Source organism: Cherax quadricarinatus, chromosome 50 (assembly GCF_038502225.1).
Source record: "Cherax quadricarinatus isolate ZL_2023a chromosome 50, ASM3850222v1, whole genome shotgun sequence".
Classification (NCBI taxonomy): Eukaryota; Metazoa; Arthropoda; class Malacostraca; order Decapoda; family Parastacidae; genus Cherax; species Cherax quadricarinatus.
The window spans coordinates 10,217,204-10,232,352 of NC_091341.1; the positions used below are offsets into that span (position 1 = coordinate 10,217,204).

A 15,149-nucleotide genomic window follows, 5' to 3' on the forward strand; every position below is an offset into this window, starting at 1 on the left:
GGTTGCTGTCTACTAACCTTCCATGTCTATAATTACTGGAAATATAAATAATAGCAAAGTAAACAATTACCATGACTTAATTGCCCCGAGGGGCGAGTGTTCACCGCTATTCATACTTGTGAGCTAACAGTCATTTTGCCAGTACATGACATTATTGGCTATTATATGGATCTTTGACAGTGTTGACTATCATATGGATCTTTGACAGTGTTGACTATCATATGGATCTTTGACAGTGTTGACTATCATATGGATCTTTGACAGTGTTGACTATCATATGGATCTTTGACAGTGTTGACTATCATATGGATCTTTGACAGTGTTGACTATCATATGGATCTTTGACAGTGTTGACTATCATATGGATCTTTGACAGTGTTGACTATCATATGGATCTTTGACAGTGTTGACTATCATATGAATCTTTGACAGTTCCAATACGAACAGTGAAAAAGTTAGAGGTTGTCGGGTTAGGTAAAGTTTTTCAGGAAACAGGACAAGTGTTTCCTGATGCGGATCTCGTTGGAGAAGACTTACCTAGCAAGGGCCAGTAAGCCTACTGCATTGCTCCCCTGGTCTTGCGCATGGGAAAACCAAAATGTACCGTGTTCTAAAGTTAATATTGTCACTCCAAGAGATTAGCTGTGATGTCACACGGGTGTGACGTAGCACCTAGTATTCCAGGAGAGGATGGCCCGACGGATGCAGGTGTGCCTGGAGGGGCGGGTAGCGGGACCATGGCTGCTGTTGCTCGCATCATCCACTCTCTAGTCAGTGTGGTGGTGGTGGTGCATACGACAGGCAGCTCTCCCCAGCCCCGCCTCCCTCACACACGTGTGTGTGACGCCCACACAAACTGGGTGTTGCTTCTACGTTCACGCTGCCTCTTTCTCTTGTAACAAGTGTAGCGTTTAAAGTGTTGTCATAAGTGTTAGATCTTGGTGAAATAAGTGTAGAGTTTAAAGTGTTGTAAGAAGTGTATGATCTTGGTGTTGACAATGTAGTTATTAAGAACGACTGATCTGGCCGGCACTGTACTGTTGTTGACAAACGAAATGCAATTTCTGAAAGAAGTGTAAGAGTGAAGTGCACTAATGTGTGCTTTTGTTTGTAAGAACATGACTGATCAGTGTTGTAACCTAATGACTTGCAACAAGTACAGCCGTGGGTGAGACAAGTTTCAACCTCAGTGTCGTGACACTTGCAGATCACCGTGGTGATAAGTTTTAATGAAATGTGGAATTTACTAAGTTATTCTTTACCTTTTCTACAGAAGCCAGACATTAGTATTGGTGGTGTTAGTTTGGATAAAGAAAATGTCTTCTTTTCAATGTTTCTATTATTGCTGTTAGTTCAGGTGAACATAGTGTCGGAGGATAGTTTTACGAGTGCATCGGTTGGCTGCATAGTATTTTGCTAGCGCACGAAGTATTGTCCAGCCTTTGAGCTCTATAATTGTTGATTGTCTAAATTTTTCACAGTATTGAACAATGGTTATCGTCCTGTTGCTAAGTGTTGTTGATCATATTGGTAATAATGATCTACGTTGATCATAATTGTTATAATGATCTGTGGGAATTGTAAGCAGCTGACTACTTCGACAATTTTCGTTAATCTCTGCATTTTCGTCACTAGATGCATTGAAGAGCGTATCTGAGGCGTTCGCGTGATGACACTCGCCACCAGGGCGTTGATTTCATGCTACTCCCCAAGGCTCCTTCCTCTTAAAATATAGCTTGCATGCAAGAGGGAAATGCTTGTGGGAGGTTAGGCAAGACGGCTGGACGTCAGAGGGGAGGGAGGGAAGGAAGGGACCATCTTATACTACTCTCCCAAGGACTACAATGTTTTTTTTATTAACATTGTGGGAACAAATGCTAGCAAGTTAAGTTTCCCTCTCGTATTTCAGCACACAGTTTCATTTTTGAATTAATACAATCTCTCACCCTGAGCTAGAAGAACAGTAAGACGGAGGCTATTTTAAAGAGAGTCTGCCATGGATTTAATAGTGTTAGAAGTTACTATTACGTGGGAATTACCTTCTCTTGATACCTCTCCTTGCAAGAGAAAATATAATTTATGAGGATTGCTTTTTAGATTTTTGCCGCCGAAGTGGCTAGTTTGTGCACCCCGCATCCATCTTGTGGATGGTAGCACAAGAGCATATGGATACACAAAAGACGTAGGAACTAGCCCCTCAAAGGGTTAACAGGGGCACAGTGTATCTTAATACTTATTAAAAATACTTTCATCTGTTGCATACCTCATAAGGGAGGTTCATTGATGCTGGGGAGGAGTTCTTGATCTAAGGAATTGAACCTGTGCTCCAATTCCTTGAGTCGAATCCGAGTACTTCCACTTCCCTAAGCACTGTATGGCTCATATATAGGGATACCTATATATGAGAGGGTCTTTTGGAGGGTGAGTGATACATGAATGGAGTGGGGGGTTGTGTTGGCTTTTTTTTTTTTTTTTTTTTTTTTTTTTTTTGAGGGGAAGGGTGATGTTCGTGCTTGTTTAACCCCATACTTTTGTTGAGTTTCGAGAGTTTTACTACTCCCGAGGCCCGGTCCTAGGCCAGACTTGTCTGGTCAACCAGGCATTGATGCTGGCGGCCCGCTGGCCCACATCCATCACAGCCTGGCTGATCATGCACCTGGTGAAGATACTTGTCCAGGTTCCTCTTTCAGACTTCTACACTTGTTCCAGCAGTGTTTGATATCTTCTGGTAAGATGTTGAATAGTTAGGGATCACAGATGTTGACATTCCCTTATTGTTCAAGTGACTCCCTTGCTTTACATTGTACTTACTTTACACTTCGTCCCATCTCTCTCACGCAGCATATTATGGCAGTATGCAAAGCAGATTTGGGACAAGGACCTCAAGTACATTCCACGTATATATTATCATGTATCTTCCTAGAACTCTTCCGCTTCAGCCAATACATATTTAGGACTTTGAGGCTTTCCCAGTAATTTCAATGCTTTACTGGCTGTATGCCGGTCAACATTGTAAAAAATATGAATTCAGAATGAAAAGCAACACGTGGGTAGATAAGGACAACGTCAGTGTCGGGGAAAATAGTGCTCACCATTGCATCGTCACCGCCGCTCATCAGTGATCATTCCGTGTGTCGTCATCAAGGTTGTTACTTCAGTATTCAAGACAAGCAGTAAAAGAATCACTAGAGCAGGCTTATTGGTCCATGAGATGAGGATCCTATTTACGCTGTGCTATTTTCATTGATGTATGTGGAATATAATTCTATTTACTGCCATAGGCACCGCTGGAGCTTTTCCTTGGAGAGGGCTAGGAGATGAACGCTCCAGGGAGGGGGCTAGGAGATGAGCACTCCAGGGAGGGGGCTAGGAGATGAACACTCCAGGGAGGGGGCCCAAGAGTTGAGCACTCCAGGGACGGGGCTAGGAGATGAACACTCCAGGGAGGGGACCAGGAGATGAATGCTCCAGGGAAGAGGCCAGGAGATGAACACTCCAGGGAGGAGGCCAGGAGATGAACACTCCAGGGAGGAAGCCAGGAGATGAATACTACAAGGAGGAGGCCAGGAGATGAACACTCCAGGGACGGGGCTAGGATATAAAGATACCTAACTGTTGCATACGTGTCTTACCTGACAACGGGCTAGGAGATGAACACACCTGGCAAAAAAACATCTACCTAACAACACAGGAGTCAAATGATTCTGTTGCCTACCCATCCTCATCTCAATATGGTATTCTTCAGGTGAACATGTCACACCTCACTCTCCGCCTATATATATATATATATATATATATATATATATATATATATATATATATATATATATATATACTGTCAATTTAACCTCTTGAGTGTTGAAATGATCAAAGTTCCAGGACCGAAGCGTTTTGTAATAAATATATCCTAGTGTTTGCTCATGTGGTCTTGAGAAGTCTTGGTTCTTTTATACTTGTTGAGTTTCCTCTTAGCGTACTGCTGTACATTTGAAGTTTTGACTGGTTTGTTGATACGTTCTCGCCGGTAAGGTCAAAGATATAGGGAGTAATTTCTTCGTGCAGATTTGGGACCGATCCCTTCAGAATTTTCCAGGTGTAAATGGTGATGTATCTTTTAGGCTACATTCCTGGGAGTGCGGTTTAAGGGACTTTAGGTGTTCCCGACAATTTAGGTGCTTGAGTGAATTTATACAGGTAGGGAACGTTCTCTGTACAGTCCAGTGTTGTGATTTCACCTGCCTTAGAGAGATCTGTTAGTGTGCAACAATAATCCTGTCCAAAGACCACAAATGACTGTCATCCGTGGCTTGACACCTCTATTTTGAAGGTTCTAGTTCTGTAGGTTATCAATTTTCTTGCGTTTGTGACAACACTGCTGTGATCCTTCAACGTAAGATCTTCAGACATTATTTTTTTTTTATTATTTTGTGATAATTTCCTAAAGCAACCATCATATAATTCAGGTTTCATACATATTACACGGTATTGTAGGATAGCGGAAATTGCTATTACTAGCGCTTCTTATATGACCAGTTACTCTAAGGTTAACATGGTGCTCTGTTTTATATGTAGGAAGTTTACCTGGAGGGCGCTTTGGGGGTCAGCGACCCCGCGGCCCAGTCCTTGACCAGGCCCAGGCCTGTGGTAATAGAAAATTAATCTTATAACATAGCGTGGCCTTGCTCTTGTGAAACCTCGCGTTGACTACACCACTATCTCTTGTCACTGTTCAAGGTGTTTAAAGTGCTTTGTCTGGAACCCCCCCCATTTCTCTCTCTCTCTCTCTCTCTCTCTCTCTCTGTCTCTGTCTCTCTCTCTGTCTCTCTCTCTGTCTGTCTCTCTCTCTCTCTCTCTCTCTCTCTCTCTCTCTCTCTCTCTCTCTCTCTCTCTCTCTCTCTCTCTCTCTCTCTCTCTCTCTCTCTCTCTGTCTCATACACACACACACACACACACACACACACACACACACACACACACACACACACAGCATGTGCCTAGGACAAAACACACACACACACACACACACAGGAGCTCGGACTCGACCCCCGCAACCTCAACTAGGTGAGTACACACACATACACACAATAACCGCCTGCACTGGGCCACCACCCCTCACGTGAATCAGTAATTTATTCTCTTCCAATACTTTTTAATAACATGAAATGGAACTTCATTACAAAAGTAATACAGACGTTATTGTCAGTGCAAAGTGCTGACGCTGCTGTATAGTGCAATATGTGCTTGGAGCTCTCCGTTTAATGTGATATTCCTCTATATGGTCCGCTCATAGAGGGATGATATCTGCTGTGTATTGAAACTGCAGGTATTATCGTGGATAGTTGTAATGTTGTCATATACTGTGAACGGTGGTGTGGGAGCCGGGCGGACTGTACCCCTTTGTGGCTCTTTGTGTTTTGTTTTTATTACCCATTTGTAGCTACATGAGCAGAGGTAGGTGTGTGTATGTGTGTGTGTGTGTGTGTGTGTGTGTGTGTGTGTGTGTGTGTGTGTGTGTGTGTGTGTGTGTGTGTGTGTACGTACTTACCTATTTGTGGTTGCCGGTGTTGTTTCACAGCTTCTGGCCCTGCCTCTTCACTGGTCGCCACTAGGCCCACTTTCTCCCTGCTCCATAAGCTTTATCATACCTCTTCTTAAAGCTAAGTGTGGATCTTGCCTCCACTGCATCACTTCTGATTGTTCCACTTCCTGACAACTCTGTAAAGGAAGAAATACTTCCAAACATCCCTGTATCTCGCCTAACTTTTCAACTGGTAGTTGTGACCCTTTGTTTCTCTGTGCTCTCCTGTATGTGGTTGCAGGGGTCGAGTCACAGCTCCTGACCTCTGTTAGGTCCACACACTCCCTGCTCCAAAAGCCATATCGTGTACTCACCTATTTGTGGGTGCACCTATATGTGTGTACACTCACCTATTTGTACTTACCTATTTGTGGCTGCAGGGGTCGATTCATAGCTCCTGGCCCTGCCTTTTTGCTGATCGCTACTAGGTCCACACACACTCCCTGCTCCAAGAGCTTTATCGTGCGCGTGTGGGGGTTGATGGGGCTGTCGTGGGGGAGCCTGTCGCCCTCGCATCTTCTGAAACCGGTTCTCTTCCCCTCGTCCTGGTTAATGAAGCTCAGCCTGCCTCTCGTCGGAGCTGCGAGAGGAAGGGGGGTGAAGGACGGGTGGCTTTAGGGGTCTGTTGTCTGTGTTGGGCAGGATGAGGGAAGGGGGTCTATCAGTTAGCAAGGGGTGGGGAAAATGATGGGGGTGGAGGAGGAATGGATAGGTGGGAGACTACGAGATGTTGGTAGTATGTTAGGCAGTTGTGGAAGACTGTTGAGAGGGGATAAGTTTATTTAGGAACAGGTACACATAATTTCAGTTATGCATAGTGTAACTTACCTAGGATAACCCCCAAAAAAGTCAGTGACTTGTATCCACTGGGGTCCTTGTATGGTCAGAGGTACGAGGACAGTGTGTGGCGAGAAATTGAGTGGTGTGGAAGACAGGGTGTTGAAAGAGCGTGGGGAAGGAGGTTGAGGAGGGGTGAGAGAAGACCTCAGAGATGTAAGGGGGGGGGGAACTGAGCTAAGGGAAGCGTGTGTTGAAGAGGGTGAACTGAGAAGTGGGAGAGGAGAGCAGTGGCGGACCTACATTTTTGGAGCCCCGAAGCTTAAGTATTATGGGGGCCCCTTCGCAACCAGCAACGGTCAGCCTACATACTTTAATAACCTTTTAATTTCATTTTAACTTATTTTGTATTGAATTACACTATTAATATTTTTTAAAAGATCCTTCTCATACAGTAGAGCCAAAATTTTTAAGCAATGTGAACTAAAGTCGCTTCTGGGGCCCCTCCGGGATCAGGGACCCTGAAGCTTAAGCTTCATTAGTTTCATAGTAGATCCGTCCCTGGAGGAGAGCAGGTTGTTCCGTGGACAACCATCACTGGATAGATGATACACGAAGACACAGTGAAAAAAGACAACATTTTGATCTCCATCTGAGATCTTCAGACGGAGATCGAAATACTCTCTCTTCTCCCTGTGTGTTTCCTGAATTCATCTATAAGTGTTAACTATAATTTCACGTTTCACCACGGACTGTTTTTTTTTTTCAGTTTAAGCGATAAAAATATATCCCTTTGGCAGAAGTAGCGTTTCCGTTCATGTAATCTTTTTATTTACAATTAGCTGCACGTAAATATAGGTTAACTGCTATTATAACTAACCTGCAATAACTAATTTAATTTTAATATTGGCACTAACAGAAAACGAATTTGCTAAATAGAGGACCACAATGGAATTGTTATTGTATTCGACTGCATTGCGCTATCCTAAGTTAAAGCTCCATAAGGTATATGTGTTAGCTCATAATACCTGTATTCTCTCAAGCCCGTTATCAAAATTAAATTTGTGTATAAAACCCAAATAAAAAGCAACCGAGGGCAGGTTGAATGAAGAGGTAGGTAGGTTTAAGGAAGAGGAAGAGGGAAGGAGAGGAGAGGTGACGAGTGTAGCGTGAGGGGGAGACGACAGGAGGGTGATAATCGTCTAAGATGGATGGTCTGGGAGTAACATGTGGTCATATTTTTTCCCAGAAGCGGCACAGACAGCTTTGTGAAGGAAAACTTATAAAGCCTTTGATTGTCATGAAACTTAACTGTCCGGCTGCAGTGTTTGTCGCCGATGTAATTAACAGCTGAAGGTTGGTGAACCAGTCCTGTGTACTCCTTTGGTATCGGCTTCTCGTGAAAGTTGACGACGCGTGACTAATAGGCCGTAATTACAATCCAACTAGCGTCAGTGGCGTTATCATAGGAGGACCTTCCTTGGTTAAATCTACTTAATAGTTATATGTAACGATGTATATTAAGTGTTCATTGCAACCATTGTGTAATTTACAGACACTAATCTGTAATTTAGACTATTTTCAACAAAGGAGTGTGGAACAGTGACAAAATATCACACTCGTCACTGACAAAAAAAAAAAAACAACTCTTAAAACCCACCTAATGTGGTCAGACCACTTAACCTTCTTGCCTCTCTCTTCCTGTTTACCCAGAACCTCTTCTACTGCTCTATCCTGTCCCCAGTCTTTCCCCCTTCCCATTCTTCCCATCGATTTTATAACCAAAGGAAAATGTAAAGAACCTAAATTAAGCTTATATTAATTTAGTGTTTACTTAGGCCTTCGGCATGAATTAGCTGGTATTGAGCGTGTGAATGATCAACAGGATATACTGTAGCGTTGTGAAGAATAGACTGAAGCAGCAGGTGATGGTTGGTCAGTCAGGGAAAACTGGGTCCTGACACAGGGTGTTAGTCAGGTTCTATATCCTTAATATGCATGACAGACGGACGGATTTAGAAATACGCACCGAAGCTATTTGCTAATGAGAACTATCTGCTTATATCTAGATTGAGGACTAATATTATCTATGTGTAATAATTAAATAGAAAATGCAGAAAAGTTTGAAGCAACACTAGTCTCTTCGTGTTAACTTTCCACCATCAAAACAAAGAATCATATTGTAAATTCGAGAGCAGAGCCGCGCTGGACACATGTTGCAGGTTGCCACTGGCACGCACCACAAATTGCATTGCTGGGGTTGCAGCTCGTTGAAAGACGTTCCTCTCTGTTGGGTGACTCAGCTCTTCACCCCTTACCCTAACCCTGGGGTGCTGGGGGTCGAGGGGTCTCAACGAGGGGACGTGCTACCTCATAAAGAAGTTCTCACAACGTTTGAGGGGGAAAATGGTGCCCGTGTCAAGAGTGTTGGGGTGTTATTACTCCCTGGTGCGAGGATTTGATGTTTCTCGATGGGGAACTAATTGAAAGCCACGTGGTGGGGAAAGGAGTGTTGGTGAGGGGGGTGTTGGCGAGGGAGCATCTTGGGAGGGGTTTCGTTTCGGTGAGGGGCAGCGGGAAGGGGTGTACTAAGAGGGGCAGCGGGAGGAAGGGGGGGGAGGTGTTAGCGATAGAAGCAGTGCTGGAGTCGGGAGGGAGGGCGGGAGGAAGGGGTAAAGGATATGTAGTATCCACTTGTAGAGCTGCGCAACTTTCCTTTTGGTATTGAGTTTTTGGTGGGAGAGAACAACAGCGTTACTCCACTTACACCAGGACGGAGTTATCCAACCATTGAGACCATTGGTCTCAGACTAGGTTTCCTTAGGTTGACGGCCTGACCAGTCAAGCTGTACGGACCACAACTTGGATGCATAAAATCAGTTTGTAGAAATTAAGCTGCTTTTGTAAATAAGCCTGTTGATAACTCCCCTTAATGTGATATGGAATCCATAAGTAATGCACAACTAATAAGTTTCTCTTATTCTGTTTTTTTTCTCTTGTAAAAGATATGCAATTGTTAGACGAACATTCAGATGTAATTTCACTTTTGAATGCTCGTCTGGAAAAGATGGAAGAGTCTTGTTGGTTTTGTTGCAGAGTTAATCGAAACTTTATCAGATATAGTGTGGCCTTCTTGTGGAGTAACGTAGGCAACTATTCGATGCAGAGCCAAGAGCATCCTTTATGCAATACCTGCATTTACGTATCTTACACCTGTAACCCTTTTGGGGCCTAGTTCCTAGGCCTTTTGTGTATGCATGTGCTCTTGCGCTACTGTCCACAGGATGGATATGGGGTGCATATTAAACTAGCCACTTCGGTGGCAAAATCCAAAAATCTAATCGTATCCGTTGTCGAAACGGTACTTAGCAGGCGGTTTCAGTCGAATAATGGCAGCTATAATGCAAGAGCCTGGCCCATGGCCGGGCTCAGAGAGTAGATAAACTCTCGAAACTTTTCAGAGGTAGGTGATCAGTCCCTCAGTCTTGACCTACAACAGCAGGCTAACACAGTTATCCACTTTTACTGTTAGTTGGGCAGGGGTGTCAGTAAACTTGCCAAGATGCTGCTCTGTGACGGGGGATCAAACTCAAGACCTTGCGATTATGAATGAACTACACGACTTTCCCGTAATGAAATATCAAACGGGGATGGGGGATATGGAACGTAATGCAGAGGGAGAGGGAGGACGGAATAGGGGTTTTAAAGCCACCTCTTCATTACTAAAGAGGGAGGGGGGGAGGGAGCCATTGTCCACCTTATTGTTCTCTCACATTGACGGGGCACGGGAGGTGTAGGGTTGTTCACTTTTCTGTTGACAGGGCAGAGGGAAGGGGAGAGGGGCTGGAGGTGTCACATCCCGGGCGAAGGAAGGGGGAGTGGCACATTGGAGGAAATGTTTATCACTGAAAAGACAATGATCAGATGGAGTTCCCTTTCTTCCTTAACCCCTATCCATCCTCCATTACCCCCTCCCTATTTCCCCTCTAGTGTAGCGCCATCACAAATGATGACTAACCTTCCCCACACCTCGTATTACCCCCCTTCCTTCGTCCCGTTAACCCCAGGGAAGCTTGCCTCCATCACAGTAAAAGACGAAATCTTTGCAGTTTACATTTTGCGTAACATTTTATGACTGACTTAGATCTGCTTTTCACCGTCGTCCATTGTTGTGATGACCGGTTCAGAAGCCTCCCGCCCCCTCTCCACAGCTGATTACTAGTTAGGTGTTATCAGTGTTCTTGTCACTATTAGCGTTACTTGTTAAAACCTCTGTATTGAAGCTGTTTGCCTCTCTTGTTATTGCTTCAGGTGTTACTATTTGCCTCTTGTTATTGCTTCAGGTGTTACTGTTTGGCTCAGTCAGTGTTTATTATATCAGCGCATGTATAAACGTGATTCCGTGTATATTGTAGACTTGGCACTTGTTCAGAAGTTTTGCTGGGTATTGAGCAATCGGTCGGTATTTCCTTGTTAAAGTTTATTTCCAAGCTTTTGAAGTGTGGCTGTGTCTTGGGGTTGTATTGGTGGAAACGTAAGTCACCTGAATCACTACTGTCTCGAAATGACATCTGAAACCTCTTTCAGCAGTTATAACGGTACGATATACATTCATCTCAGAACGCATTATCACTGTTGACTTGTTTTCAAATAGACGGCATTCATTTTTTCAGTGACTTAAAAGGGCAGTAAGTTTAATTAAAGATATTGATACATAAAAAAAAAACTTGTTCAATAAGAGAAGGCAAGATCACGTATTTGAAAAGTACAACAAATTAGCACCATGGGAGTTGAACAATGGAAAGGGAAACCTTTAAGGTAATTTTTAATGTTACTTGAGATAAGTTTGCTTAGAATAAAGTCTGTTTAATCATTATATATATATATATATATATATATATATATATATATATATATATATATATATATATATATATATATATATATATATATATATATATATAATATGATTAAAGACATTTTATATTGATAGTTTGTGACAGTGCAAGAAATATATATTTTTTATCGATTTGCAGAATCAGCAAGAAATTAATAATTTTTTTTGTTTATTTCCAGAACGAGTGGGACATCGAACTTGGCAAGATCCTCTCTAAGAGGGCCGGCCAGCCAGCCAGCCCACAACTCCTCCAACACAGGTAACCACGTGCACACCTCGCCCTACCATGCCCCGGCTCCAGCACCCAAACATAAGGACTCCATGCTCGACAAGTTCAAGCTTTTCAACCACAAAGAAAAAGATGCCAAGAACAAAACTACCAGTAAGAGTGAGAAGGATATTTTTTTCTATTGTTGTCGTTGTGTAATGTTGTCTGATAGCTTCGTGTGTCTGTTACTCAGAGCGTTTTTCTAGTTTAGTAAAATGCTATTTTTAACTAGTATAGATCCGTACTATTTTTTTTATGAAGGTAGCGTTATTTTTTGATGCATTTTATAGTTTTTATACTAAAGGGAAAAATTGCTTTATCCCGATAACCCAGAAATCGTTTTGTAAAATAGTTTTTGACTAGTTTAGAGCCGTATTATTTTTTTAAGAATGTATTGTTACTTTTTAAAAGTGGATGTTATTTTTACACTAAACGAAAAATTTAGCGTTCCGATACAGAAATCAGAATATAGTTGATAAATCACAGAACATTCTGGATTATGATTATATTTGTGGGTGAACATTAAAATGGTATAAAATAGGCGCCGAACTCGTAAGGTGTCGTATAGGTAATCAGCTTTGATTCACGGAGGAAAGTAACTCCATTTCTTAAGATCGAGAGCCCTACACCAGCATCTAGGAACGTCTTCCCCTCCTTGAAGGTAGGATCATATGCATTTCCCGCCCCCTTATCAAAGAAAAATTCTTGTACGCCATTTATTTAGCAGCAAAACTAACATATTAACGTAACCTTCTCTTACTAAAATTTACGCAATTTAAAAAAAAAATCAGTTCCCTGGTGATCCGTTCCTAATCAGCTGGTTGTAGTCCCTGCGTTTGACCAAAGTAATGCTAGTACGAACAGCCTGATTAATCTGCCTTGGTCGAGGACCGGGCCACGGGGGCGAAAACCCCTGAAATTGACGTCGGGTGATCTAACCTATCGAAAAAGTTGCCTAACTACTGTTATTAACTGTTTTGCATCTGAGGGTCACTACCCCCCCGCTACCAGGTCTCCTGGTTGACAAGGCTAATTTTCAAGAGATCAAGAGATTGCCTTCATTACTTGGCTTGGAACATGGATATAAATACTATACTCCTTGAGATTACGCACGCAATAAGTTTTCCTTGACAGTTACCTTCAGTATTCAACACTCCACATTTTCGTTTCTCGACTCCATTCCACCTTGGAGTTCCTTTCTACTTAATAACCTGCTATTCCATATGCGCTGTATGACCCCTATGGGTTTAGTGGCTCCTTTTAATAATAATAATTAAAATCATTAATCTTAATTGCATACCACTATCAAGGTGAATATTAAAAGCGAAGTAGGCAGCTGTTATAATAATATATCCTGGATAATTTATAAATTGGGATAAAACAAACAAAAAACAAACGCGTTTTTTTTACTTTGATAAAACATTTATATATTTTTTGTTTACTTTTTGTGTGTATATAATATCTTCGTTTCTTTCATATACAGTATATCGTTTTATAATTTACTGAGTAACAATAGAAAAAGAATTGGGCTGTAAAAAAACGTGTATTGTGCGTGCCGTTATGTGGGTGGAGCAGACTACACTGTCACGCTGTAGTGCTCTGGTTAGAATGATGGCCTCCCGGGATCCCACCACCACCACCACTGCTGCTGCTGCTGCTAGTATGTTGTGGTGATGGTACTGTAGTGATTTGTGGTGGTGCGGGTGTATGTGCCGGTACGGTGAAGTTTTCCCTTTGGGAAGTCATTGCCATTTTGTCTTTGGGTAAGAGTCGTTGCTGTGTTGACGGTAGTAAAATACATTTTGTTGTTGTGGATGTGTTGAAGCAGTGGAAGCAGTACGAGGCAGTAGCTGGTCGTTCAGACCCGAGATACTTTCAACCGCTGAGCTGAACTTGTGTGATGCACGGGCACGCTGCAGATGCAACAAGTGCTTAATCTCGTCAAGGAAAATTTTTACAGACGTTACTTTTAGTGAAGGAGATTGAAAAATAAGGTCCGTGACTGGCAGTTCTTAAACACTTGAGTTATGCTATTTAGTTGTGTTGATAAAATGTAGTTGGATATTTATAAAGTCGCTGTGTGTGCGTGTGTGTGTGTGTGTGTGTGTGTGTGTGTGTGTGTGTGTGTGTGTGTGTGTGTGTATTGTAAGGGGAGTCCACTGGGCCATACCTGTGATCGGTTTCCAGAGTTATGCCCTCACAACCCGGCCTTATGCCTGGCTTCCCCTTTTGACTGCTTGGTCAACCAGACTCTCCCAATTAGCAACCCACAGTCATCATAGTCCGGCTGATCAAGCATTTGCAGGAGATACCGTAGTGGTTCACTGTGCTCTTGAAAACTTCTACCGTTGTTCCTGCAATATTAATGACAGACGCATATTGCTACACACTTCTTTAATTTGCTGCCTCTACATTTTTCACTACGTTCATATTATACAACTGTATCCTCCACTGAGTTATGTCAGTGTATTGATTGGGGACCAGGTCCTCAAGTTGTGCTTCAGAGTTTTGTGCTTCAGCTCAAAACTCTGCCGTGTCCACTTTATTTTTGAGTGTTGAGACTCGTCCAGTTGCTGGTTTCATTACTCCGTGCTTACCAGTGCAGAACAATACATCTGCTGGTTACATCATTCTGCAAGACTTGTGGTATGCATTTTAACTTTGCCTCAACAGTGACACAGGAATTTATTTCCGTAGTAAGTTACATTAGTATGGGTTCTTGTAGTGACCCTTGAAGGTTGGGTTGGGGAGGTAAGACTCAACTTGTCCCTCAGTCTTGCAGGTATTCACTTGAAACAGTTCATCACACTTCTTGTCTCCCTTATATCTTGGGGCATATGGTATCAAGTACTTTTCCAGCAGTTAAGTAAACTAAATATACGCTATCTCTATAAAATCAATGGTTCCTAGACTTTTTTCTCTGGGCCGCACTTTCGGAATAAAAAAAATTTCTCGTGCCACACCAAATTTTTATTGATAAGAAATACATTAAGAAAAACTATCAGTACTTGACTCATAACATAAACACAACTGCTTTATAATATAATCATGGGACATCCAGAAAGAATAAAGCAATGCATCTTCATAAAAAACATGATTCATTCCCAAAATATAGACGAACCTGTTATATATGTAACCTTAAGTAAGGATACAAACTCAATTATGTTAGTTGTGCGCTAATGCTAAAAAGAGAGATCACTTTATTTGCTTCTTTGAGGCTGGTCCTCAACACTGCACTTAACACAGACGGCATAACGTCTGGAAACGTCTACGGGTTTCTGTACACGAATATTTAAATGTTTCTTTGATTGTTCTTGATTTTTCCACTACACTTGCCATCCTCTCTCACCGCTCCCTTTGAAAACCACTAATATATATAAACACCTATATACATACGTGTGTCTGTTTTCCATTCTGCTTTTTTCCTGTCATGCTTAGTTGCACCTCTGGGTTTGTAGTTCATAAATACTGTTCACTTGCTATTCTATCCATCACCTCACATAGTATGCTTCTTAAGGAAAATAATGTGAATGAAATTGACAACTTTTTATAAGTGTCGCGTTACGTAACCTGGTTAATAAGTGGATTGCTAAAGTACTTAGTATTTTAGTATCCAAATTAACATCGTA

General features: G+C 42.2%; 1 protein-coding gene across 8 annotated transcripts in view; it reads left to right on the top strand.

The window, feature by feature from the left end:
• LOC128695334 (protein sickie) overlaps positions 1–15,149 on the top strand; it is a gene marked incomplete at its 3' end in the record, with an annotated part of 543,730 nt that overhangs the window by 423,297 nt on the left and 105,284 nt on the right. For 5 of the 8 annotated variants that reach the window (XM_070095408.1, XM_070095412.1, XM_070095410.1 and 2 more), the window contains 1 exon segment: positions 11,432–11,640. In XM_070095408.1, coding sequence (XP_069951509.1) covers positions 11,432–11,640 — 209 coding nt within the window. 8 annotated transcript variants of the gene reach the window in all.